Genomic DNA, 27,967 nt, shown 5'->3' on the forward strand with positions numbered 1-27,967 from the left:
TACGGGCATTACGAAGTGCCTTTGGAATAACGAGTGTTTTGTCTTTCTAAGACTCCAAATGCTTTCTAGACACTTTGAATTGAAAGCTACGTGTGAAGACTTCGATAGCCCATTAGGATTAAAAACACGATGGACTTACGCATCATAACTTGCAGAGGTTTTGGGTTGCCTGTTTGCATGGTAGGTTTTGGATGCCTAGGTGAATAATTGGTGCTTGAAATACTTGGCCCGGTTTGCCACATTCCAAATATATCATCGCTTTGTTTTCTTTCGCTCTTACCTCACGAATCCCTTGATGCGCGTTGAATGTTTAGATATAAGACATTAATACCTAGCAGTGTCGTGCAAAGAAGACTTAACTAGTTATTGGTCAGAGTCGGACTTTGCTCTTGCACTGGGAATGTAGTTTTATTTCCTCTTGTGTGTTCCAGTTGCAAGGTAATAGTATAAAAGCTGCTATTTCTGTGTAAAACAGACCCGTAGGGTGTATTCATGAAGTGAACAGTGGAAAATATTTTATTTTAAAGAAATGCTCGTGAAACTTGTATGGAAGGCGGGGGGGGGGGGTTTGTTTTGGTGCAGTGTCTTGCCATAACGTTGGACAATTTCACAGTAATCCCAAGGCTGTAGGAGGTGATCAGCAGATGCTGAGTGGAACTGATCAACAGCAAAGAAATACTTGGGGAGCATTTTTCATAGCAGAACGGTCAGAAGAAAATCCTGCCAGGGGTCCCGATCCCAGACTCCAGGGCGGTTCGTAGGCTTGTCTGGTCCTCAAGAAAAGGTTTGTCTGTCTGCTGGCCCGGTGCCCCCTTCCTGCCTGTCCACCCCTGCACGTTCAGTTTGTCAGGCGGGAGTTCTGCAGGTCCAGCTCTAAAACCAGTAAATGACATGGGCTGTAAAAACAATCTGTTGTCTCGGTGAGACGAAGGACGGGGACAGGAATAATGAGCTCTCTGCCGTCGGAGGTGTGAGAGCTAAAACCGTTCTGGAGCCAAAGCTGAGATTAGCTTGGATAGGAGTTGCCGGAGCGCGAGGGGAAGGTAGTGTAACTGCGGGTCAGGCTCTGCTGCTTACGTGAGGAGTTCCTCATGTCAATCGGGATTAAAGCTGCTCACCGTACGAGAGTCGCTGTCGCTGAGAAAGTGAAGAATCTGAAGCTTCCTTGCTCTCTCCGAGCTAGTAACTTGTGAATGTGGTGGGACTCAAGTTGATTAAATGACCCGGTAGCAATTGTCGTTTCAGTCTGAAGGTGGCTTTGCATTACCCGACGGACGTGAAAATCCTTCTTAAATTTCACGTTGTCTTTAAAAACTTTTTGCTGCTCTCCAAAGATTTTAGAGCTGGGAAAAATAAACTGTTAGAGTGCTTGCAAATGGGCAGTAAGTCCTTCTGTACCTCAATAAGGAATAATACAAAAGGACTCTTGGTGAAGGTCTCTTTGACGTGGTGAAGTTCGCTACATGGCAGTAGCCACTAGCTGTTCCTCGTCCGCCAGGTTCTTTGGAAAGGCTTGGTACTAAGTCTTGATTCTCAAAGGATCCGTTTGGCACCCTCCAGGTATCAAACACCAAAGGCCCAAGTGCCAAGGTAAAAGTTGAGCAAATGCCGCGATTGTAATCGGTGCCTAATAGGAGGCAAAAGTCACGGGAGTCATCTGACAAAAGTTGACAAGCCAATCTGCTGTTGGACTGTAAGCCTAGAAAATAGGGGCCAGCCCCAAGAATAAGAAAAAAAAAAAACCTGCAGAGAACGTATTTTATTTGTGAAAGGTGATTTTTGGGCCTTTTAAATTACTGGTCGGGGCTAACATGGTTCATCCAAATCAGGCTTCAGATGCTGTTGTTTATGGAGCTCAAAAACGTTTCATTCTGTTATGTGATGAGTACGACTTGCCATTTCACAGCCGTTGCGATCTCTTGTTTGCGACCCAACTGCTAGACACTTGAACTGGATTTCACTGTGTACTTCATACTTGAAGAAATGTTTGCTACTTTTTTTGAGCATGTCTTCGTGTAAGGCTTCAAGACAGAGAAATATTCTATTGCCTGTTGTCTTATTATAAACAAGGGCTAAAACACAGGTAGGAGCTTGCCTTGCTTCCAGGAAGGTGTTGCTGGGCGTTGGGCCAAGGGTGCTCTTCAGGTTCTTCGGAGCGAGCGTTTGGGCTGTGGCAACGACACCGTGCGCCTAAAGGTACCATACAATTAAGCAACTGCTTGCTGCCCTCCATCTCTGTGCTTTGGCTTTCGGATGGCACATGTTACAGTAACATGATGTTAATTTTTATAATTTATATGGAATGTAGGGTCTTGAATGTTTAATCGGTGTGAATTTCTGACTAAATGCTGGAAAGCACTAGCGTGTAAATACTGTGTGTGTGCCGGATGGCCTTAAAGAGAAGGACTAGGGAATGGGATCAGCAAAACGTAATCTTGGGCTCTCGAAATCAGATGAGGAACCTGAGATAAGAAGGAGAAAATGACTTCTTACGGCCTGTTCTTACCGCCTCTGGGTTGTCCTTACAGCACAGCTGTGATTGAGAAAAAACTGTAAAACAGTGATAAACAAATGCTAGAGATGCTCTGTAGATTAATGACCAGAGCTATTCATGGCAGCTACGTTCTGATGAGATAGAGAAATAACGGGCTTTTGTCATTCGCGGCAAGGGCTTTAGTAGGTGGCAGATGCTGGAAACTAACGGTTTTCTGCCATTTTTCATACATGAAATTTTAAGTAGTTGCTTTTATTGTTCTCTACTATTGATCAAGTTTAGCTAATCATAAAGCTCTCGGGTAACGCTTCGTGGGCGCCCATATTGATGTGCAGCCTAAATGTTACCAAGTGTTAGAAATGCATGAAAAGTGGGAGTTCAGGCACTAAACCGAGCGACACTGCCAAGGGGCCCGAGTCAGTAGCCTAACAAAAAGGCTTACCTTTGCTCTTGGGTTCTTTTAAGGTGCAGTATCAAACAAGATTAAAACTTTTTATCGGTCAGCCTGTGCAGTATCATCAGAGTTGAATCGTGTTGTGTTCAGATGCGTACTCCTATTTTTCATGTTTTGATGGGCGTGAAGAGTTTTCACACCAAACTGCCGATACGTGGCAGGTACTTCTGACAGTCAGATGAGAGTTGATGTCATCTTAGGCTTGCAACGTTAATTTAGGTATTGCGTACCAATTTTGGTAGCGAAGTGACTTGACGGCTTGATACCTTAGTTGATGATGTGGTTCGAGAGTTGTTGTTTGGTGTTGAGTACTGGATTTCTATCTCCTAAGTGCAGAAGAAGTGAAGAGAGAGTTGTTTGCGGTTGGAATATATCTTCCCTCCCTCCCTGGCTTGACAGAGAATTAGGAAGATGCTCATCTGTGTTTAACCTTATGAGCAGTAAAAACGAAATCAATAGGTGACTGATGCCTTCTCTTCAAATCCTTAATGCATGGGGATTTGTGTGTGGTGTGTTGGTTGGGTTTTTTTCATTTGGTCGGTTGGGGTTTTTTTTTTGTGAAGGAAGCTATGGGAGGAAGTTTATTGTTTGCCCTTAGTTTATATCGGCGTGAGACTACGTGGAGGCACGTGTATGGACTTGGAAGACACTGGTACAGAGATGGAGGGGGATGTTTACACCAGTGTGTCCACAGGGGGATCTGTGCTGGTGGCAGTTCTACGTGCGTACGGCTTGATGGTGAGACATGGATGAAGTTCGAGTTAGTGTCAAGAACTGAATTTGGTCTCTTGTTGATCTAGCATCAGGCAGCGGTAAGAGGCATGCCAGTTAGAGCCAAGTAACTCAGTTGTGCTTTTTTCCTGCTCTAACCTGGCATTTATTAAACAGTATGTTCAGTGTCTGGTATTTGGCAGCCAAAACATAAAATTACTGATGTCTTGCAGGGTGTATAGACATGAGTCCTGGTGGATCAGCCTCTACCTGGTTGAGGTGTCTGTATGTCCGTGTACCAGGTGGCAAAGCAGTACTGACACTGCAGAGGTATGGTTCTTCACGAAAGCAAAGATACAGCCCTGCCCATGGAATAGTTCTGGTCAAAACTTACACCTCCTGATTCTGGCCTGGTGAAGAGGAGATCCCTTGATGTCACGTTTGCTACTTGATGGGGGAAACAAAAGGAGCAAACGGATCACCCCGAGGCTGGAGGGGGGAAGAGGAGGTGGCGTGTGGAGTCTGTGCTTGAGAAAACAGAGAAAACCCAATGCGTGGGTCTGTGAGTGTGCGCGCCCGACGGCGTGCCTTGGGGAGCCTGGGAGCGGGCACGGGGCAGAGGACGGCAGAGGTCACTGAGGGAGAGGACGGGTCTACAGAGCCCAATTCGATGTTGTTGCAAAGCTTTGCTACGTAGGGAAGAACTGGTCTTTCTAATAAGAGGTGATAAAAGCACATGATGTTGAAAATATAAGTTTAGTCTAGCATTGCAGCACTTGGAAAACTTAAAAATACTTTTTTGCCTCGAAAAACAGGACTCGGAACATATGCTAAGGTACTTGTGGCATGAAATTTCCTTGAGGTTTGGCTTTATGTACCTATTAACACTGCGCTTTGCTAAGCCATTTTTAGATTTCTCTTTACAGTTGTATTCAGCGCATCAAAACTGTAGGCTGTTCTGTGTGAGTAGCCGGAACTTGGTAATTTTGTTCTCCGAGTATCTTTTTGGATTATAGGAGCATCAAATAAACCAGAAGAGATTAGGGGCAAAGTCAAGTGGGGCAAGTACAGAACATGAGATCTTTATTGCAGGATGAGAGAGGAGGAGGAACCTCGTAAAAGAGCTTCGGTTGGGGACTGTCCGAACAATTGGGTTATGTCAGAGTATTGTTTGATGGGAGAAATACTGACCGAGAGCCCAGATTAAGTATTCTGATACGGAAGGTGGAGCGTTTGCGTACTATTCTACACGTATTTTAGTGAAGAGAAATAAAATACATCTGAAGACCATTAAAGGAAACGTCTGTTTACTTGGCCCGGTAAATGGAAATGCTTTGTCTTTAGTCCGTAGCTTCTGTAGAGAAGGCAGTATTTTCTGAGAAATGAAAATGGGATTTTCAGTTGTGCCAAAGTACAGTTTTATTCACCGCTGTTAGACACTGTGTCTTCTGTCACTGTCACCCTGTATGGTCTTCTGTGTCACGTTGAACCGGCTGTGAAGACAAGACAGTAGATCTAATGAAACTCTTGAGCTGAAAGGCAATTGTGAGAATACAGAGTAGCGTAACTGGAGGCTTGATGAGAAGTTCTGCAAGCCGCAGGCTGAACATGTCTCTCTTCTACCTTAGAAAAGGAAAGCCAGCTATATTTAGTGTCGTAAAATAGCCTGAATTCCGTTACTTAAGATGTTAATTTCTTGGGCTGTTGCTCTGAAATGGTTTAAATGAGAGCGCATAACATAAACACTTTGAGAACTTCATTGCAAAAGGCGTTTTTTCCTGATAACTTGTGGTTGTCTTGGTGCTGTGTTGTTTGTAGGTGGATTGCTTTTTCTCCCTGTTCTCCTTGTGTTCTAGTTGTGGGGTGTTTTTTTTTAATTATACCACGCTCATATTCTTAGCTGGAAGGAAAATAGGAAGATTTTTCCGTTTGAAACTTAAACTGCATAAAAGACCTAATTTGAGGGGAGAGGATGTGAGTGGGGGAGAGACGTTTTCCTATTTTGACTTTTTTCTTAGCAAATATTTCATAGTGTTAGGAAGAACCACGACCAGCTGTTAAATATCTCACTCAGATGAGATTTGTTTTTTTTCAGTGAGTCTGAGTAGTAGGGATTTTGCATGAGTTGGGTGAGCCAAGAATCCTTCCGACTGCTCGGTCGCTTGCCTTTCCAGCGGTGAAATCCATCGCTTGGCTCCTGAACAGCGGAGTGGTTCCTTTCTCTTGCTGCTTCCTCCAGCAGGCTTAGTCCTCTGGAAGAAGACAAACGGCAAGTCCTCAGATGAACCAAAACCGCCCTGAAAACGGCGTTGTAGATGCGCAGAGCAGAGCTGGCAGCGACCAGCGAAGGACCCTGGTGAGGCAGGAGCAAACTGTTCCCTAGGACTGCGGAGGAAACTAGGAGTTGCCTTCACCAGTTTGCCAGACTGGAAAGCCGCAGCCTGTGTGAGTTTGACTTGGAAAAAGTAGCGCTGAGGAGCAGCACGCAGTACTGCGGGACGGTCCTGTTGTCGGCAGTTTGACATCAGAGCCGCTTGCATCAGAAGCCGCAAGTCATCCCCTTCAGCCTGCTGTGTTCCCAGGTTTGAAGGAGGGCCGAGAGGTTCCAAAGGAGTGGAAGGAGGCTTCAAAGATGCCCATGAGATGTGTACTTCTGTATTGCCAAGAGCAGTCTGATAGGAGATTTTGTTTCTCAACGGTATCGTTGAAGTGATAAATTGAAGTCATTTTCTATGTAGTTCTCAGCCTACCTTCTTGAGCAAACAAGGTGTTTAGGTTCAAGCTATGTGCCAGTACCATATCCTGGTAAGTTTTGAGCTGGAGGCAGACTGTGGAAGGAAACGTCGTGTGAGCTCTTCACTGGGTCAAGAGATGGGAGGCCGGAGGGAGACCTTTCAGGAGCCCCGAGATGAATTGGTCCCTCCTCTGGTTTATCTGCCCACGTAGATTCGTAGGGCATTTATCTGCAGGAATCGGAACTTGTGATGCTCATGAGACTGCTTTTCAACTTTGGAGACACATGTGAATCTTAAGAATAAAATAAATTATGTTTCTGTCTTGCTGAACTGTATTCCACATGGAAATAGATTACTGCTGTACTACAGACAGTAGCTGCTTTTATCCAGAGATGTTTGAAGTTTTTAATTATGTTGTAGGGGTGGCTGGCACATGTGGTCCGTTTGTCTGGCAGACTTGCATTTAGATTGATTTTGATTTTGGATTGGGATTGGTTTTTATTTTTTGATGAATATGATTTTTGAAGGTGTGGGGTTTTGAGGCTGTTGAGCTTTATAGGGGGGGTGTTTAAACTTGGTCTCCATAACCTAATAAATGGTTCGATGGCTAGTTCATAGGCTTGGGGGTGTGTTCGTGGAGCTCATAGAGGAGCGTCTTCTCTAAACTACTTGACCCAGTCCTCCTTTAACGGGTGGTAAAGCACCAATGGATACTAGGGACTTTTCTGTCTAATGTGCTGATCTCTTCCTTAATTTCTATGTGTTTCACAACCAAAACAACTTAGAGCACTCAGCATCTGTTTTCTGAAAAAGGCAGATATAATGGATTGCGTATTCTGTAGGTCATGTTTTAAATAAATGTTTTCTTGAGAGAGAGTCTGTGAAACCCTTGTACGCTGCATTTGAGTTGACTCCACCTGGGACATGTTGCTGGTCCTTTTTATTTTTTTAAACGTTGGATTAGGAGACATCAGGCTTGAAAGCAGTGAGATAGCTGAGAGGGTTTTCCTGCAAGTCAGAGGAAAACGGTAGACAGTAAAATAGCGATGACTTAGTTTTTCTGGTTTTGTGTGGTAGTAGAGTTTAATGCCATTTGAGGGTAGGTTACTTCTTTGCAAGGTGACTGGGTTGTGTGAAATGGAGTGATTCTGTCTTTGTTATGTGTATCTTTGCTGCTTTGGGGAGGGGAAAAAAACAAACAAAGAAAGGAATGAACAGCTTGCATGGAAAGGCCTGGCAGCTACTGCCTTGAGGCCTTCGGGGGTGATAGCTGTTCTTCCACTTTTCCCTCCCTGTGTTAACTTGGACTTGAAAACTGTAGAGTGCAGCGTGGAGATGTGAAGTCAGTTTTGAACCTCTCTGGTACGTCGTGTGGCTTCTAGCCACAAATGGGTAAGATGTTACCTACGCTCTTCATATGTGCTTTTGGAAAATCTCATCGCTTACACTGATGAAATAATACCCTTCTGAGTCAACCGAGAACGGTTTGGCTGACGAGGTAGTTAAAAAGCAAATGCTTAAGTGATAACTGCAACTGTGGGTTTTTCGTGTTTTGTGTCGGTCAGTCACGCGATTCTTAAAGCAGATCTGTTATTTTTCAGGTGGAATCGTTCATCTTAGATCAGGATGATCTCGAAAACCCTATGTTGGAAACAGCTTCCAAATTGCTTTTGTCAAGTACTGCCGACGGTGCTGACCTGAGAACAGTAGATCCAGAAACCCAGGCAAGATTAGAAGCTTTACTTGAAGCTGCAGGTAAGTATTGGTGTCCCACACAGGTTTAACCCCGAAGCCCTTACCCGCGAGACCATACTGGAACTGCTTGCATAAGTCTAATCCATAGGAGCATGATAAGGATGCAGAATGTCAGGTGGTGTGAATGTGGCAAGGTTGTGCAAGTCATTGAAGAGAGAGAAGTTCATTAAAGCATTTCAGATTTCGGACAATTGGAGTTGAATGTGAAGGCTGTGCTTCTAATCGGATTCCCCCAGTGTCGGATTTCTAAAAGCTTGAGTAAAAACTGATCCCCGACCTTGGCTTGCAGCTTTATATCAAAAACTAAATTGCTCTATGAGGCTTTGTTTTGTAACAATTACTGTATGAAAAGCTTTCCTAGTTGCTTATCCTAAGTAGTTGTCGGTAGTTGAAAAATAATGCCTTCTGTGGATCGGAGGGTTTCATTCATGCGCATCCCATCCGAGGGCAGCTTTTAAGTTAGGCAGCTTTTAAGTTAGCATTGTAAACTGTTAATCCCTTCAGTTTGGAAGCTGTAGTTCGTTATGCTTGGAATGTTTCTGCCAACAGATCTCGTAGGCTCAATGTCAACTTCTCTGTTTTCTCCTTTTCTGGCACGTGTACCAATTTGTTGTAAATTGGCATGAAAGGAATAGGTAAGCTGTCTACCGCTGATGGTAAAGCATTTGCAGATCCTGAGGTGCTTCGCAGACTGACTTCCTCGGTCAGTTGCGCGTTGGATGAAGCTGCCGCTGCACTTACCCGGATGAGAGCAGAAAGCACAGCGAACGCAGGGCAGACGGACAAGTAAGCCAAACTTTATACTGGATTTTTTTTCCGTAGCTTGCTACTTTTAGGAACAGTTTTTCTTCTTGTATCACTTCTGATCATGCCATGGTGAAACTCTCACCCACGTGGAATTAGTGCCAAGTTATCACCTGTGATTCTACTGTTAAATATTCCTGGACTGTCACGTCTTGCAGCGGGGAGTGAAGCGATTAATGCTGCTTAGAATGCAGAAATCACGCTCCAAGTCATTTAACTTCAGCAACTATAGAAACAAAATCTCGAGGCTCTTAAATAGTACGGGCCTTAGAACTGTACCAAAAAATCGCAAATGCTGAAACGGGTCATTCGGTGATAGCACCAAGCTAGCTTTGGCACCCAATCCGTTGTTTGAGAGAACTTCGGAGTGGCTTTTTATTTGAGGAGGGAAAACAGCCTTGAGGGACTGGACCCTTGATGGCGGTCAGGAGCTTTCGTGTGGCGGGTAGGACCTCGGCCAGAGAGGCGCTGCTTTTTCACCGGGCTTGGTGGCTTTCTGGCTTTTTGTCTTCCTGGGATGTTCAGGAGGGAAAGAAAAAGAAGGTTCCCTTCCAGGCTGTCGTTAAGCTTCAATACAAGAGAAACAGTGCGTTAGTAGGAACAACCGAGTGCTGCTGCGCTAGTGGGCAGTTTGTTCCTTGTATGCTGAGTAACTCCGAAGGAAAGTTTCTTGGTGTGATGATCAGGACATAGGAAGAAGAGCAGAATAGTTTGGGGTTACGTCCGCTTTTATCCTGTGTGCGTCCCTCCCTGCCCCCAGCTACCTCTTCTCTTGTGAATGGTGGCTGTTGCCAAAGTCGTTACCAGGACAGAGGGTGTGGGAAATAAAATTAATGTGGGAAATGCAGTGAACAGACGTATTTCGGAACTAATTCTCCGTATGTTAAGGTTGTGTCAGGTAGCACAAATTAACTAGGAGTCCTGGGTACAATATACAGGTGTAAGTTAGTCCTTGCTACGCAAGTACCTGCTTTTACATCTTCAGTTTTTTTAAGAATTGCTCATACTCACGTTGAGTTAAACGGCTTGCAGCAAGTTTTCTGTCAACTACCTGATTTTTCCATTCCCTTTTGAGTTAGTTCTGCGTTGAAGGGACTTCCTAAATGGAGAAGAGATGAAAGGGCGTTGGGTGGGGTGAGGCCAGTAGTCTTCGATTTATTATTATTGATCCAATTATTTGGAGCAGAATAGAGAAATATGTCAGTCTAGAATTTTTATTCTCACAAAGGAATAACTGGTTTGGAATGAAGGCAATGTAGACAGAAGACGGAATCGGAGGGTTTGAAAATACGCTTCCAGTAGACCCTTCTTTGCCTGGAACAGAACTGGAATGATAAAAGTGACAAAACTCGGGGAGCGACGTGAGAACCACAAGTACTCTGACTTAGGGCTTACCAAAGCAGGAGAATTTTACACTTCTCTGCTTGGTTGAGTTAGGGCCCCAACTGAAAGGTGGTATTGCGTTACAAAATTCCGGGGTTTTCAGCACAGGACAGAGGGGAAGTGATGAATTTTGTTACAGAAGAGTGGTGCAGGAGGTGTGTTTCAGTTGAGTTAACAGATGGGGTGCTGATCCAAAGTTGAAGCGTTGTTAAGATGGACAGGAGATTTCCGTGTCCTCTGGTCCTGAGGCCAAAGAGAATGTGAATGCAACTCGGAGTAGCGGTTGCTGATTTGGAAACGAATACTCATGGTGCTGTAACTACCGGGATTCAATCCGTTCTCCTTTGAAGCCCACTTCAGAAAATGAGTGGGACAAAAGGTGTGTTTTCAGACCGGAGCTACAAAGCAGGAATAGGCTGAGAGGGTATATTGTGTCGTAATTAGTAATATAAACCAACAGTGATTTGTTTGCAGTGCTGTATGATTAGCCTTTCAAAAGAAAAAGTTACTACTGATTTCTCAGGTTTGTAAATGATTTCCAGAAAAGGTTTTGCACTTAGGAGGGACGTAACATCGCGCTGCATGGGTAGTGCTGGGACAGTAAATCGGGTCCGCGGTCATGTCTTCTCTCAACGTGTTTCGTGCTTCGGTTGTACATAATGCAGGATTTGGTAACCTAAATGGTCATCCTGCAGTTGTTTCTCCTGTAAACTTCTGTTAAAAATTAGTAACGGGAGTGGCTGAGTACGCACATGACTCTAGTTTTTGGAGAAGTTATGTGGAAAACCTCAAGCGTAAAAATGGCACCTCTTTAATTAGCAGTTGGCACTCTCGCGTTTCCTTTCTTGTTGACTGCGTCCTCATGGCATGTTGGGTTTTTACTCTGCACGTAGAGCGAGCATTTCAAACGTAGTCCATTTTCACTTCTAAATGCTTTCTATCTTATTAGCCGCAGCTTGGCAGAGGCTTGTTCAGAAGGAGATGTAAATGCTGTGCGGAAGTTGCTAATTGAAGGACGAAGTGTGAACGAGCACACAGAAGAAGGGGAAAGCCTCCTTTGTTTAGCCTGCTCAGCGGGATATTATGAGCTTGCGCAGGTTGGTTTCCTAGCTGTTTTTAGTATGCGCGTATTGTACAAAAATAAGTGTCGAATTAACGTATTCCAGTCGTACGCACCTGGAAGGCGGTGTTAAGGTAGCGGAAAATGTCAGTTAACTGGCAAATGAAGACTTATACGTAAACTGAATGTTGCTAATGCATTCTTTGTGCTTACTTCTCTCGGTGTTTCTAACACAAAACTGTCGTGGTGAAGGTGGGGGCTTTGTGTGGCGTTTCAACCATCTTGACGTGCTGGTTTGTCACTTGGCAGCGTTGTTGATCACCCTTCTGTTCACAGGTTCTTCTGGCAATGCATGCTAATGTAGAGGACCGTGGTATTAAAGGAGACATAACGCCTTTAATGGCTGCTGCTAACGGCGGACATGTCAAAATTGTCAAGTTGCTGCTAGCTCACGGTGCTGATGTGAATGCACAGTCATCAACAGGTAAATACGTGTCTTGGGGCTTGTTGAAAACGGCTGAAAAGCTGAGGTTTGCAGCGTGGGGGGAACGTTGTGTGAAAACTTGGGGAGAAGGGCTCTCAGCCAAGCAGCGCAGAATGCTTCCTCGTGGTTTTACTCTTCGGCTTTTGCATTTTTATAACAAAGCTGTAAGATACAGGTGGCGGACATGCAAAGGTGGATAAGGTCAATTAGTAACCGAAAGGTATTTGCGTACCTAGGATTTGTTGTCAGGTAGTATTACATGCACAGTTTCCTAAGTTTCTGTGTACATTGAAAATTAGTTGGTGCCAGGCCTAAGAAACCAAGGGAAAAAAGTAAATGTGAGAAGCTGCGCCCCCCCCCCCCCCTTTTTTTTTTTCTCCCCCCCGCAGCCTTCCCATGGCAGTTTGGTAGGCATTTGGGTTGAAGTGACCAAATTGGGAAATTTTCTTAGTTTGTGCAGCCTCGAAGTGGAGAGATTGTGTGTAGTTAAGAGTCATTGACCAATGGAGTACGGACCCTGAATGATGAAGGAAGTTGGGATACCAGAAGATAGTTTCTTAGCGAAGTATTTCTGAGTGGTAATACTGCTTTGACCTTTAACTTGTTTCAAGGTATCTTTCATAAAGGCAGATAATTGACTGTTCCGTTCAGAGATAGGTTTTGCAGGTTTTCCATGGAGGTTGTTTCATCTCCTTGTAAAGACTGTGAGCGTTTTTGAACTAGCCCTGTAGAAGTGTTCAAGACTTGATTTAGAAGCAGCAGTTCGTTCTGCTCCTTGTTTTGAGCTTTCCTTTTTACAGCATAGTATCTCCCTGCTGATCAACAGGAAAAGGGATGGGCTTTTGTGATGGAAGCTGGGATTAGCCGGGACAGGAATGGGAAGAGAAGTGCATCAATGCAGTCACCAGGCACGCGGAGATCTTTAGTCTGTCAGCACTGAGCTACTTGGTGCAGTTACTTGCTTTTTTCCCCCCTCCCTGTAGTTCTTGGTTTGTAGCCTGAAAAAAAACCTGTTCTCTAAGATAGCTAGGTAAAAGCGAGGAAATGAAGCGTAAGTTGAAGTTCCCAGTGTAGAAACGCTATCAAATTCTGTTTTCAAACCTTTTTCTCTTCTGGCTTTAGGCAATACAGCCCTTACGTACGCCTGTGCTGGAGGCTACGTAGATGTCGTGAAAGTACTGCTGGAGTCGGGCGCTAGCATCGAGGACCATAACGAGAACGGTCACACTCCTCTGATGGAAGCAGGGAGCGCCGGCCACGTGGAGGTGGCCAGAGTGCTGTTAGAAAATGGAGCAGGCATCAATACGCATTCCAATGAATTCAAGGAGAGCGCGCTCACGCTGGCTTGCTACAAAGGTATTGTACCAAATACCATACTTGCCGCAAAGGCGCGGCACGTGTGGAAAAGCGTGACAGCTGTGAAAAGCCTTCTTAAACATGTATTTATTCAGCCTTGCTGTCCAGGACAAAATTAATTTAAAGGCTATGAATAGACGCTTTCTGATGCTTTTGTCCTGACTGTGATACCACATAACATGGATGTGCCGTATGTAAAATGATGAACAGTGTGGCGAGTGTAAGTATCAAGATAGAAACCTTTTGTCTGAGTCGTTATGATGCTTTAAAAGATTCTCAATTAAATGAATTAGGAGACGAGGAACTAACACGCTTGATCATAGAGTAAGTACGGTAAACTTTGTGTATTGTAGCAATATTATACAAGATATCTCTGCTTAGATACAGAAATTATTTAATTTTAAAGGGCTTGGCACTTGGAAAACATGCAAAATCTAGGACCTTGCCTTTTAGGTGTCAGTGCTTAGGCAACAGGCCTGTCTTGCCTCCCTTAGAGCGTTAGGCAGCTATCTTGCATCACCCCAAGCAAGGGATGCAGATCTTTAATTAAGAGGCCACGTGTGTTCACACAGCTGAGCAGTTGCTGTTACAGTCACTTAGGACATGTTTTATTAGAGCTCTTAGCGTGGCTCTTGGCATCGTAGAGTAATTGATGTCGGTAGCAGAGGTACTTCTGGGGCACCTCAGTTGAAGGTGGTCTTAGTCTTTCCTTTCTGTTTCGTTTATCTACCTTGATAAATTCTGGGTTCGCTGTTGCTGAACGCCCTCATAAGCCACGGTGATTTTCTTCTGTGCTGGCTGTCAGAGCAAAGGCTGTATTTGAGAGAGGGGAGTGGGACCCCAAAACATGTCCTCCCTGAGAAAATGTGCTTGGGTTCCGAATCCTGAAGTGAGGTTGGAAAGCAGAGGTGAAAAATTAAGTCTGTGCTTACTCAGTTGTTCACTGTGATATATGGGACGAAAGTGAAGCTATTCAGGCTTTTATGTTTTTCATCTTATCCATAGATACAGATATAGAGATATATACACACACACACATATATACACACACACACACATATATACACGTATATATATCTCTCTCTCTTTATTTGTATCTGTCCTTTGTGCATTTCTCTGTTACTCCAAAGCTCATGTTTAGGACCTGAAAATAAGCTGGTAATTTTGTCATGTTGCTTGCTTCCTGTAATAGAATGACATGTGATATTTGGGACCGAGAAGGTGGCTAACTTCGCCCAAATAAAGGGGGAAGGGTGAAAAGGCAATGGAGCTTCATATTGGGCGGTATCTGTGCTATTCATGGTGTTGCTAGGTGTAGTTTGTAGTTTTAAGGTTCAGCCATGGTCATGTGGAGTTACAAAACAGCAATTTTTTTTTTTTCCTTTGACTTGGTTTTGTATACGTGCATATGGTGTTGGTCAGGACTGCGTAGCCAAGTTGACTGGACGTGGGACACACACGGAGGACTTGGCGAACTAGAGCCATGGATTAATGGAGTGGTTGAGAGCAAATACTTATAGAAAGCTGTTAGGTGTCCTTATCGTGGGAGGATTCCTATAGATGGTTGAATTCCTAAGAGTATGCTTGGAAGCGGGAAGGTCCATCTGCTTCGTATGTTTTATGGTCTGAGGGTCAGCGTGAGCTCAGGGACTGGTTCCAATGCCAGTTATAAAACACAGTAACCCTAAATCCTTAATGTCAAACAAGTAGAGGGGAAGCCCTGACCCCCAAAAAAACCAAGATGCTGTAGATGAATAAATCTGAATATCTTTGCACAAAATAAATCACCCTGGTAAAGCTTCTGCAGTGTGGGTTACTCAGCTGTAATGTCACCTCAAGGAACACTTGTGGTGCAGATGTGATTTTAGAGACTGAGTGAATTGGACTGCGTTTGAACTAACTACGCTGGTTAGCTTCTGTGTGCGTTGAATGCGTAGATATGAAAATACCTTTCAGGAGTGTTTCATGGGCTTTTTGTTTTTATGTTGTAACATGGCCTTCTGTTACCTTCATTTGGTACGTTAGACCCTTTCTGTGACTTGTGAAACGCAGTTTCTAAAGTGGTTTTTACCTGTGAAATATTTTCTCCGTACAGGCCACCTAGAGATGGTGAGATTTCTGCTGGAAGCTGGCGCCGACCAGGAACACAAAACAGATGAAATGCACACTGCCCTCATGGAGGCTTGCATGGTAAGAGATGGACGCCTTGAGCGGGGAGGCGTACGTACTCTCTCTTCGCTTCCTGAAGATGAACAAAGCGATTCCTTTGGGTCTCCTTTTGGTACAGAACCCAACTACGTGACGTTTCGGTTCTCCTGTGTACTTGATGGCCCTTTCGCAGAAGAAATTGGCCGGGGGGGGGATATACCTGGTTGAAAAATAGTACTTCCTAAAGCAGCAAAATTGAGCTCATTCCTCTCGTGGCTGACGAAGCAGTTGAATTCTTAAGAGACATCAGCTAAAACTTGCGTCACGTGAGCATTAGCAGGAGAGCTGTATTAACCCGTCCTTTGAATAAGTAGGTTTCTGTATGTCCAGCTGCGCTTTATTCTTGGTCTGAAGTGGCAGAAGTTGGTGAGTAAGGCTGTGCTCGTTGTCCCAAAGCAGCTTCTGTAGGCTACGTCTCTCCTCCTGGTGGTCTATGTGACTTGCTCTCTGCTTTTTGCCCCTCTGATAATCGCAGTGGCCTGGTTTGAAACAGATATTTTTGTGACCTCAGTTCAGAGAAATGAATGACTTCAAGAGATAGCTAAAAGGAAATAATATTAATTTATTTGACGAGAACTTTTTTTTTTCCTTTGTGTAATTTTGCAGGCTTCTGAGTGAGCGACTTTTAGTTTATGATGGGAAAATCCTTTATACAGGCATCTCCAAATTAAATAAGTTGAAGATTCTCAGTAGTTGTCAAAATGCTTTTAACAATTCTCACGTGCTAAACACAGGCAGCGAATATGGTCATAACCCAGCTATTGGAGGCATTTGACATACCTATGTCATGTTTAAGGAGTGGGTAAGCCAAGTTCTCGAAGTGTAGGTGGTTACGTTGAGGTGGGCGTGTGCAACTTGTTTCAGTACGATTCCCATAGCCACGTGCTCCTCGAAAACGCGGGATCACAAGCTGTTTGGGAAACAACTAGGAAACGGCAGGGGAAATTGTGAACTTCTTACTAATAAGAGTACTTTCATGTTCAGCTTTGCCCGTCTGAGGCAATTGTAAAATGACAGTGTAGAACAGATGACCTTTCTATGTAACTTCAGTAAGATTTTGAGAACAACTCTGATTGTCGGATAATAGTTTTTTGCTGTAGAACACAAATGGATGTGAAGCTTTCACTTTTTCAAGTGATGTACGGGTACATTTTAATGCTGGGATGGTTTAATTGATGCCGGACTAAAGATGATTCCAGGCTTTCGTGGTGAAGAAAACCTGCTAAATTGATGCCCTGAGAGAGATTTTCTGTTTGAAGTACTGTTAGGCTTGAACTACTCTAAGTCTCATATATCTGCATTTTCTTTAAAGCACATGTCCTATTTGAAATCTGTTTCCTACGTATTACCTGAGGTAGTAGGATTCAATTGCTCTGGCCTTTTCCTTTGGAGATGTCTTTTGACGATGGAGTAAATGTGCCCGTTGATTCCGTTTATTTCTTCTCCAGGAATTGTTTGGGCTTTGGTACCCGCTCTCAGAGAAGCGAATACGCTGGTGTGAGTTGATGAACCCTGCACCGTACCAAGGGTTGGCAGGAGTAAGCGAGCAGGATGAAAACTCTAGCAGGCGTCAGTTGGCGTTTCTAGAAGTGAGAAAGTTTTGACACTTTTCCTGCTGGAGAAATGAAAATGGTACAAGATGGATCAGACTTAGGCTGCATTTTAGACTCCCCCGGTTTTCTTTGTGACCCTGAGTTGCAGCAGGGTGCTGAGCAATGCTTACTGAAGAGGTTTCCTCTACTCGTTAGGATGCATAGCTGCAGCATGCGTAGATGGGTCAGTAGTTTGTTTATGCCAACATATTCCAAATCTTTCATCTGAATATGGAACTTAAACGTAAAACTAAAAACTTGTCTCTTAGGTTTCCTTTCTACCCTCCTCTCTTAAGAGATTTCTCATGGGTTGGGCTTTTCATGTCATAAGCCTTGTGTAGTGGCACGTTGGCAATCTGTGGCCATAGAGGAGTGCCGCAAATCCTTATTTAGTCTTCCCTTCCCTGAAATAACTGTAATGGTTCTGAAATCAGCCGGTTATCTCTATTCAAGGAAGTTAATGGCTTCAAATAGGGAATTATTAACAGAAAGCAGTATACTTAACAAGAAGTCGTTAGAAAGAAAGGCATGTAGATAAACAGGACTTCAGCTACTGTTTATCTCATTCTGAAATCTTAATAGATTAGCCGTATAAATATCATGGGCGCTGTCCTTGCAGCGAGTTCCCTGGAAGGTGACGATAAAATTATCTCCTTGGATGTTGCAGTAGCCTTCTCATCAGGACGGCTTCTTGACAGATCCGAAGTTTGCAGAGAAAGCTGTTATTTCACGGAGCAAGCCTTCTTTTCCTTCCCAGCCTCTCCCCCCCTTTTCCCTCCACCAACAGACTAGCAAAAGTCCGTCGGACTCGCAGAAATGTTGAGACCGATTTTGTTTTAAGACTTACTGAGCACCAGGAAAAAATGGGTCTCCCTTACTTCTGCAGGCAGCTGTTCCCAAGTAGGCATTTCCAGGCTGCTGCTCAGAATTGACAGGTAGTTGAGAGTCGCGGTACCTGCAGCTCTGTCTATAGCAGTCCTTAAAAAGGTTGCAGTCTGAATAAAGCAATGCAGGGGCTTCTCATCTCGGCATGTAGCTTCTGCAGAAACGGTTGTCGCTCTTCAGTAGCAGGAGAAACCTTACCTTCTCCAGAAGAGCATTGAACTCGAATATATGTTACGGAATTGTTTGTATGTGGCGTAGCGCTTACATACAAGCCAGTGAGACTGTTTAAACCTTGTCCTACAAGGTATTCGGGGAGACTTCTGACTGAGATGTTTTTTACAGACAGCAGTTAACATTGGTTTAATGCAAATGAGTTGTTGGGCAACGCGACTCGCCTGGCGAGATCCAAAAGCAGGTTTGTCTAGTTTGTGCTTCCTTTTACTGAAGCAGCCTAGTCTTTCACAGTGAGGGCCCACAGTGGTTGATCTTTCAAATACACCTGGTGCGCTTGTGCAAGTTGGTCGGGTGATTTGTTGGGACCTAATAGCAGTGACGAGGCTTTTCCCAGCTGTTGTAAAAGAGCTGAACAGCACCCCCCCCATTGGAAGGTTTGTTAAAGCACGGGTAGAATTTCCTCGTGTGGTTAAACACCAGCAGTTATTTTCCAGGCCGCTTGGCCCATGTAAGAAGCTTTGAAGCGTAGCTTCATACTGCTGCTGGCCATACTTGTCGTGAATCAGGGATGATGAGTGAGCTGCCTCGCCAGAGCCGGATGGTTGAGGCACCGTCTCTGCGTTTCCCCGAGGAAAGATTCTTCACGGAGTTGTAGAGTTTTTCCCGAAAATAGTATCGTCATTTCATGTAAAAGGTGAATATGTCCTAGTTAATGTCCTAGATATTTTTTTCTGAGAGGAAATCAGGATTTGCTCCCTGGATATCAGAAGAAGGTGTAAAACACTTAAGAAAATGAAGCTTAAAAATGTCATATGCAGTTTCGTGTTTTGTCTGGAAAAGAGCTTTTTGGGGTTGTGGTTTCTAGCGTGGCGAGGATGGCAGTGGCTGCCGTTTGCTGCCTCGTACTAGTTAATCTGAGCTCAAGGTGTACTTAACTTGCTCGATGACAGCCTCGGGGTAGCCTTGTGTTCCTGCTAAGCTGCTGGTTTTTCTACGCGGCCGTCCTGTGTCTTGCGTGTCAGACCTCTCCCATTCTGGTCCCTCCAAGTGTGAATGACGGTCATTTCCTCCCGGAGAAAACCAGCTTGGAGAGTTTGTGCTGTTGTTGGACCGCGGCGACCGAGCCGGTCTCTGCTTCTGTCTAAACAAAAGCAGGATTGAATGGCAGTTGGATATGTCACTGTCAGGCCTCCGGTGTAAACACGTAGCTGAAAAGCCACTTCAAATAGTTCCTGAATTTATGGTGTACTAAAAACATTACGAAGATCATAAGCTCAAATACGTCCTTTGTTTCTAAAGGAAGAAAGCAAAGTTAGGAGCTAGGGTTTGGTAAAACGGGTTTGACAGCATGATAATGGTCTCTGGAAAATCTTGCCCAGATCCTGCCAAGGGAAGGCTGCAGTTCAGGTGGCTCCCGCGATGTATGAGGCACCCCTGACAAACGGCCCTGGTTTGGCTTTTCTCTCAGAGGGAGAAAGTCACTCCGGACTCCGCTATTAAATTGAAATAGTTCTGCAGGTGCCGAGAGGCAAGCGGTGTCATCGTGCACGGCTTCTTTTCAAGAAAGGAAGGAAGCCAGATTAAACTTAAATCCCGTCTCTCTTCCACCTCCCTCCCCAAAAGCTGGGAATCTGTAACGTAAATGCTCCGAGACACGAACCGTCTGCATGGACGTGAGGAGGAAGTGTATTCCTGACGTGTGTTGTTTTTATAACTAAAATACGCTGTATTTAACCAATAATGCAACTGCACGTGGAACTTTGGACAGAATTCCCTCTCTGTCAAATTGGGGAGCGTTGGCATTGGGCCACTTGTTTGTAATGTAAAGGTTTGGTAGTCATTAGGAAGAACGTGAAAACCTGTTATTACATCCAAAAGAAGATACTCTCTTTGACTGAAATTCTCTTAATCCTCCTTTATTTCTTGGACTGTTTGTGGTGTTAGTAGTAAATTTGCTGGCAGAATGCAAGAAGTACGTACGTTTGAGTGGTAACTTAATTTTTAGCATTTGTGTTCCTTAGATAATTTTGCACATACGGTTCTGTGGGTACAGTTTTTAACGGAGTACTGGGTGTTGGAGGATTTTGGTATTGTTCTTGTGGAGGAGGCAAGCTTCTAAAGCAGTGTCGAGCTCCCTATCAGCTGCTTGGGTTTTGTCTTGTTTTCTTGCTTTCCCCCCTAACTAAGCTGATCCCAAACACTTGACCTTGAGTCTGATGTGAAGAAGTTGACCGGCTTGTTACTTACACCATGGCGAGGAAAGTTTGATGTGTCGTTCGTAATATTTTGGTTTTGAATTGAACGTCCTCAGTAAAGCATGCTTGACGTTTCTTCAGGAGCCTATTGAATAGTAGATCTTTAGCCTTTATTCAAATACTTGGGAAAAATATTTAGGAGAACTGTTAAGCAAGTTTGATCACATTTTTGGGTTCTTTACTGATTTGTTGTTTTCAGTGTCTTCTGAGGGAATTTGAGTTGTTGGCTACGTAAAACTTGGGAGAAGAGCAGCAATTTTTCTATTTTGACGGTCTTTCGATCTCGTTTTTTGAATTCCTAGGATGGCCATGTGGAAGTGGCAAGATTACTTCTTGACAGCGGAGCTCAGGTGAACATGCCTGCTGACTCCTTTGAGTCTCCGTTGACTTTGGCAGCCTGTGGCGGGCACGTCGAGTTGGCAGCTTTGTTAATTGAACGTGGAGCTAACTTGGAAGAGGTAAACGATGAAGGATACACACCACTAATGGAAGCAGCTAGAGAAGGCCATGAAGAGATGGTGGCACTGTTACTTGGTCAAGGTAACTATCGTGGTGCCTTCCGCGGACTGTAATTCAATAGCCATCTGCTTATGTTAGGGCGGAGGAAAAAAAGCTAAGTTAATGTAGTTTTTGGTTCCTTCTTCAACAACTTCTCAGCTCCACAGGACCCCCTTCCCCCTGCCCAGCTGTTGGTGGGTTGTTTGTTCTTTCCCCCCACCCCGTTTTTTGTGGCTTGTTTTGTTTTGTTTTGGTTTGGTTTTTTTGGGTTTTGTTTTGTTTTGTTTTTTTTTTAAGAAAAATATCCTTTACTCTACTTGTTTACTTTGTAAATGGTCATTCTGAATTGTTCTTCAGAACAGGTTTGCGTTTTTCAGGCAGACGTGGAACAGTGAAGGGCTAATGTGGGTAACTTGCACTCTGCACGATGGCCTTGGCCCATCTTGAGATGGTGTTATTGCTGAAAAGCTATAGAGAAGTGCTTTGAGGTCCTCAGAGCGGTTTCCAAAGTAGTTAAACAGAGTTGAAATCTTTCAATTTGATACAGTAGGATCTTAGAGGAAAACTTGTGCAGCTCTAGAAATGACAGCCGTAATAAGATGATGCCTTGTGCATCAGGAAATGGCTTTGCCGCGACTGGTTTCAGTACCTAGCGTTTGCTGATGTGTATGTGGTTTTGGTGTTGTGTTTTGTTTTAAGGAGCAAACATCAATGCTCAAACAGAGGAGACGCAGGAAACCGCATTAACTCTGGCTTGCTGTGGAGGTTTTCTGGAGGTTGCCGATTTTCTTATTAAAGCGGGAGCTGACATAGAACTTGGTTGTTCCACACCTTTGATGGAGGCTGCTCAAGAGGGTCATTTGGAGCTCGTTAAATATTTATTAGCTGCAGGTATGGAGTTATTTTGTTAACAGTTTTATAGAGACTTAATGTAACCTTAAGAGAAAAACGTCTTTTTCCCTATTAATTACGTTTCCATGGGCAGCTTTTTGAAGTTGATTGCAAAGGATTGCGGAACCTAAAGTAATTTAGTAGTTGGACCCTAATTTAGCTTTTGATGTTTAAGTTCCTGTAAACTGGCTTGGACCTGAACTTCTGGTTTACGATGATTTTTTTGTTCCTCTAGAGTATGACTGTCAATTTCGGAGGTGTGGGGTTGGAGGGGGGGAGCGAAACATTTGGTATCTGGTCTGGTGAAGGTAATGAAGAGGCTTGGCAGCTTTTCTGTCTTGAACTTCGTGAAGCTTACACGCTCGTTTCTGCCGCTTCAGGGGCTAATGTGCACGCCACAACAGCGACAGGCGACACAGCACTGACGTACGCCTGTGAAAATGGCCATACTGATGTAGCAGATGTCTTACTTCAGGCAGGCGCAGATCTGGTAAGTCATGACCTTCTTGAAAAAAGTTAATTAGGAAATAACATTATAAATGTCTTAGTTTGTGGGTTGTGTTTTTTTTCTGTGGTCCCATGTTTATTGCTGGAAACTTACTGAGTTTGCTCTTAATTGTTATAGTTGTATTCAAATTATCTTTTAACATTTTCCTTTTAACTAAGTGAGAATTGGTGATGCTTTCCTGATGGATTTTAGGCTGTTTAATTACCTGAAAGTGCTTAGGTCAGTTACAGTACTTTGGCCATTGATGTCTAAAGCATTTCCAAGCCATTCAAGGCTGCTTGTACAGAAAAATAGGGCATTTTGTTCTTTTGTCACACGCAGTCCTGAATAGTCTTCAGCTTTCAACTGTTGAGCTGATTATGGGTTAGTACTTGGACCTGCAAATTTGTTCTGTTCCTTATGCAGCAACTAGTTCTGATGTGATCTATTTGGTGTACCGTAATGGAATTAAGATGATGGAGGTAAATTGGTTTTTACGTTTCGGTAGGCTTGTACACCAGTATGTTATCAAAAGGTGAAGTTAAGCATGAGAGAACGCATTTTTTTTGAACTAAAATCCCCACCATGTGCTTGAGTGGTTCTTGTCCAGGAGTCTCAGACCTGTACAAAGGTAGGGAGATCGTTTCATCTGTCCGCAAGAGGCACTGAGTTCAAATGTTAGGGAAGTTTTCATGTGTGTAGTTTGTGAAACTCTGCAAAGGGATCTTCAATGTCTGGTGTCTTTCCATTCAGAAAACCAAAAGGCTGAATTGCTTTCTTTCACATGTGCAAATTTTGAATTTTAAGCTTTTCTTTATCTGCTCTAGGAGCATGAATCAGAAGGTGGAAGAACTCCTCTTATGAAAGCTGCAAGGGCAGGTCATGTTTGCACTGTTCAGTTCTTGATTAGCAAAGGTAAGAGTGTGAACAGCTTTTGGGTTTCCTGCTGTTAGAAATACTCGGAGTTCAGAACATGTCAGGCGTAGCGTAACTTCCCTGGATGTGTCTCAAATACTTTAACTCGAGTAGGTCGTTGATTCTCAAAGCAGGCAGGTAGCGATCACCTCTGGTTTCTGGTGAGATTAGTGGGAACTGCGACTACTTGAAAAATAGTTCCATTCCCATCTCTCATGGCTAGTAAAAGCAGCAACAATAGTAGCGGTTACTGGCTGTCTCCACGCTCCTTGGTGCAGCTTTTGAGCGCTGCCTTTTCAGAAGTTTAACTTCAAGTGCCTGTTTGTTTCCAAGTTTTGGCTGGAACTTGCACGATGTTGTCAGAATCATCGGCTCCAGCCTTGCATCGCTGTTGAATGCACAGAGTCGATGAAAAGCTCGCAATTGCTGTTTCCTCTCTCTTGAGCTGATACCGACAGATTGTTCCTGTACCTTCCCTGCAGGGAGCGGGACTGGCCTAACGCTTCCAGGGCGGTGTAGTTTTCCCTGCCTAGATAGCAGAGCAAAGAAGCAGAGCTGCAATTAATCATCTGCTTCCTGCTGCTAAGATGCATGGATTCATGCGCTGGATCTTAGCATTTGGTTTTCGGTTGGGTTTTTTTTTGTGATTTTTCTTTTTTTGTTGTTGGTTTGTTTTTAAAAAGAGGCATAGCCCTGGCACAACTGCTGACAAACTTAAAAGCAATAGGTTCGTCTGTGTGACGTTCTATACTTAAAATGTAGCCATTTGAAGAGTGAGTTTGGAGTGCTAGTCCAGGTAGAGCTGCTTTTGTTGTTGTGACATGTGGCATGTTAAATGGTCTTCTCAGGATAGTAATAATTGACTGCTGGATTTAATTTATCTGTTGTAAGACTGCAGCCGTGGAGAGCTACGTTTTCATATTTAAGACAAAAGTTAACTTCTGTCACTTTTGGTAGAGGAGAACCAGTTTAAGTCTTACTTTAAAATAATTTTTCCCCCTCTATTTTTGAAGGAGCAAACGTGAATAGGACCACAGCTAACAACGATCATACAGTATTGTCGCTGGCCTGTGCTGGAGGTCATTTGGCAGTAGTGGAGTTACTGCTAGCTCATGGTGCTGATCCTACGCACAGACTGAAGGTTTGTTGCTCAGCTACCTTGCTTTCCTCTGAGGTAGTCGTTCTTTAATCTTAAAACTCACAATACCCAGGCGAATTTGCGCCTTCTGTATTCTCTGCAGCTGACCCAACAAGTCATGATTTCAGTGGAGGTCAGATGCAAGCGCTGGTATTTCCACAAGCGGGCGATGGAGTTGGGAGGAGTGCAGGTTTATAGATTACTATGAATGTATAGGTTGCGCTCCAGTTGTAAAGTCATAATTGCGGAAGAGGAGGGAAAGGAAAACTTTAATAAGTACTAGATTTTTTGGAAACACTTAATAGAGTCTTTAAGTTTAGATGGGGACTTACTGCAGATCGAATGAGTGTTTATTAAAGCAGTCTTAACAGATAGTGTGTCGTGTCTCCCAAAGTGCTTCGGTGTTGTCATGTTTGGATCGTGCTGTTTTCTAATACTGTGATCTTTCCCTCCTTAGGATGGATCAACGATGTTAATAGAGGCAGCAAAAGGTGGTCATACCAGCGTGGTTTGTTACCTTCTAGATTACCCAAACAACTTGCTTTCTGCTCCTCCACCTGATGCTACTCAGCTGACCCCACCATCCCATGATTTAAATAGGGTAAGATTGAAGGGCTGCTTATCTGTGGATTTGTGGGGCTTTGTTCCATTTCTTTTTGCAGCTTACTCGAGAGTTTAAAGATGACAGAAGAGTCAGTTATGTCATTTAACGAACTTCTGAAGTGTAGGTGAACACACGGAAAATTACTTAGAGATGTCCAGAAAGTGGTGAAGACACTTCGAGCGTCACTGTGTAGTGCTTTCATCATTCTTCTTATTGCTCTATAAATATTATTGGATAAAATGATGAGGGGGGGAAAAAAAGAAAACAGCAAGTGAGAAGATCTGCTTTAATGAGGCTCTTCAGAACTACATTTGTAGCCCACTGTGGCTTATATTTGCTTTACCATAGTATAACACTGTACCGTGCTGAGAGGAGTATTGTTTGGCAAGTGATTTCTTAGGTGAAAAATGCAAAGTATATAGAAGCGAGATGATCTCAAATTGTTAACTATTGACCTCAGCATATTAAAAAAAAAAAGTATTAAATGTTATGAGTCACCATTAAAGTCTGCTTTTCTAACAGGTTTTGTTTACCTTCTCTTGAATTATAACTAGATTAGAGTATGAGAAAAGTAATCTGTTAGTATCCAACATTTTAGGCTCCTCGTGTACCAGTGCAGGCGCTGCCCATGGTCGTCCCACCCCAGGAGCCTGACAAACCCCCTGCTAATGTCGCCACAACCCTTCCCATCAGAAATAAAGGTCAGTCTTAGTTCTGGAGCTTATTTTCTAAATATCCTTCCTAGGTAGAAGATAGAGGGTTGCACTTACAGCAGGGTAGTTCCTATGAAGAGTGTTTACGGATTCAGTCAAGGAAACCGCAATTTTTTATTTTTTTTTTCTTTTTTGAAGGATTTGCTTATCGGCCAAATACGAAGTGTCAGTCATCTAACCCTGTAATCATAAAGCGTCAAGAAATCTGCCTAAGTAAATATGTTAAAATATATATTAGTCTGACGTATTGGACTAATGCAAAATGTCACCCAGAAGCCTATAGAAATTGGATAATGGAAGTTGTAAAACTAATGTTAATCTCCATATCGTAGTTGATTTGATAACTTGTGTTTACTTAGGATAGTAGTCTTGGAGTGGGTTTGACTAATTTGATTGAAGGCGGAATTTCTTGTGCTATAAAATATTTAGTCTGATGTGGCTCAGGTCCTCCTAGGACTAAATTTGCATCTATTTTGATATCGCCATTTTGACACTTAACGCTTTCTGTACTTAAGAATTCTCTTCCAAAACGATTTTTATCGAGGATCAGCAATAGTGCAAATACAGGCGTGCATGTCATAAAATTAATACTGTGTGTGCACTTGTATTGTTCTGGAAATACAGCGAGGATGACTGGAAGAAACTGGGCACCTCCACTGACTCAGATCCTGAGTTTTGATTTGCCTTTCGCCCTTCAAAATTAACCGATTGTTCCTTCTCCAACCGGTATGGCAGACCATGTCAGCTGTGTTACTGTGGACTTCTTCATAAAAGATGAATTTGGATTAGTCCATCGCTCGTTCTTACAGGAAGGCTGAAATATTTGCCTTGCCTGGGCAGAGAGCTGAGTTTTGACACAGGCCGAGTCATGTCTGCTACGGATAAAATGTAGTGGTAAACATACCCCGTTAGATCACGTTAAATATAACTGACTATCCTGGTTTCTAGCGCTGTTTGTCAACTGAGCAAAGCTGGATACCTGTAGCGAAAGGAGTCAGTAGTCCTAGAAAGCGTAGCGCTTCCTAAAACGTACCGAGGTACTCGCAAAACCGGTGGCCTAGAACAAGTCACCTGTCCCTCAAGATGTTTTTGCATCGCTTTTGCTGTGCTTTCAGGGCTGTAACCCTGCATTTATGTCTTAACACGATACCAGACGCAAAACGCCAAGTAAAGAGACAGCGTATCCTTTCTTTTTGTTTCCGTTTATCTCGTAGCACCACTTGATAGCAGCGGCTCTCGAGGCAATCGCTTCATTTGGCAAAAGTATAACAATGGTTGGAGTAAATATGTCAACGTAGCGCAGGGTTATTTGGAATGTACGCGCAGTAATCTGTACTGTTAAATTGCAATCTGACTGCTGTATTAAAATTGATAGCGAAAGATTCGGTGTTCTTGGAGGGCCTGACGGTACGCGCTGACCTCCTGTGGGTGCTGTGTCTTGGTGCGTAACTGGCCGCTTAGCATCCCAGCAGTAGCTCTATAATGAGGATGCCATTCATATGCACTTCCATTGGTTCTGAGGGGGTTTCTTTTTCACACAGCTGCTTCTAAACAAAAGTCCAGCAGTCATTTGCCAGCAAACAACCAGGATGTACAGGGTTACATCACCAATCAGTCTCCAGAGAGCATTGTAGAAGAGGCTCAGGGCAAGTTGACAGAGCTGGAGCAGAGGATAAAAGAAGCCATAGAGAAGAACGCTCAGCTGCAGTCCCTGGAATTGGCGCACGCTGACCAGCTCACCAAAGAGAAGATTGAGGAGCTGAACAAAACGAGAGAGGAACAAATTCAGAAGAAACAAAAGATTTTGGAGGAACTGCAGAAAGTGGAGCGAGAGTTACAGCTGAAAACTCAGCAGCAGCTCAAAAAGCAATATCTAGAGGTAAAAGCGCAAAGAATTCAGCTCCAGCAGCAGCAGCAGCAACAGTCTTGCCAGCATCTGGGACTACTGACTCCCGTTGGGGTAGGAGAACAACTCTCAGAGGGAGACTATGCACGATTACAGCAAGTGGACCCCATCTTGCTTAAAGATGATCCTCAGCAAGCTGCTGCGCAGACGGGCTTTGCACCAATTCAGCCTCTGGCGATGCCGCAAGCTTTGCCTCTGGCAGCAGGTTCCTTACCTCCAGGGTCCATCGCAAATCTTACAGAACTGCAAGGTGTTATAGTTGGACAGCCAGTATTGGGCCAAGCACAACTAGCAGGGCTGGGGCAAGGAATACTGACAGAAACACAGCAAGGGTTAATGGTAGCCAGCCCTGCTCAGACGCTCAATGACACGCTGGATGACATCATGGCAGGTGGGTTTATATTGTTATGAGCAGGTATAATATTTGCTTGACCAGTTGAGGGTATGTCCACTTCTTTGTGTGTG

The 27,967-nt window shown here is 43.8% G+C and overlaps 1 protein-coding gene across 10 annotated transcripts in view; it reads left to right on the forward strand.

Moving 5' to 3' along the window:
- Positions 1–27,967, forward strand: part of ANKRD17 (ankyrin repeat domain 17) — a 95,982-nt gene that overhangs the window by 36,559 nt on the left and 31,456 nt on the right. For 5 of the 10 annotated variants that reach the window (XM_082316184.1, XM_082316186.1, XM_082316190.1 and 2 more), the window contains exons 2-16: positions 7,996–8,149; positions 8,779–8,935; positions 11,286–11,433; positions 11,733–11,880; positions 13,003–13,236; positions 15,332–15,426; positions 20,653–20,890; positions 21,548–21,739; positions 22,120–22,229; positions 23,054–23,141; positions 24,155–24,282; positions 24,737–24,880; positions 25,482–25,584; positions 25,735–25,809; positions 27,138–27,893. In XM_082316184.1, coding sequence (XP_082172310.1) covers positions 7,996–8,149; positions 8,779–8,935; positions 11,286–11,433; positions 11,733–11,880; positions 13,003–13,236; positions 15,332–15,426; positions 20,653–20,890; positions 21,548–21,739; positions 22,120–22,229; positions 23,054–23,141; positions 24,155–24,282; positions 24,737–24,880; positions 25,482–25,584; positions 25,735–25,809; positions 27,138–27,893 — 2,770 coding nt within the window. Of the gene's footprint in view, positions 1–7,995; positions 8,150–8,778; positions 8,936–11,285; positions 11,434–11,732; positions 11,881–13,002; positions 13,237–15,331; positions 15,427–20,652; positions 20,891–21,547; positions 21,740–22,119; positions 22,230–23,053; positions 23,142–24,154; positions 24,283–24,736; positions 24,881–25,481; positions 25,585–25,734; positions 25,810–27,137; positions 27,894–27,967 lie in introns of those variants that run through there. The other 5 variants (XM_082316188.1, XM_082316189.1, XM_082316191.1 and 2 more) reach the window with 3 other exon arrangements.

The sequence above is a fragment of the Platalea leucorodia genome (genome assembly GCF_965183815.1).
Source record: "Platalea leucorodia genome assembly, chromosome: 6".
In the NCBI taxonomy this organism is placed as follows: Eukaryota; Metazoa; Chordata; class Aves; order Pelecaniformes; family Threskiornithidae; genus Platalea; species Platalea leucorodia.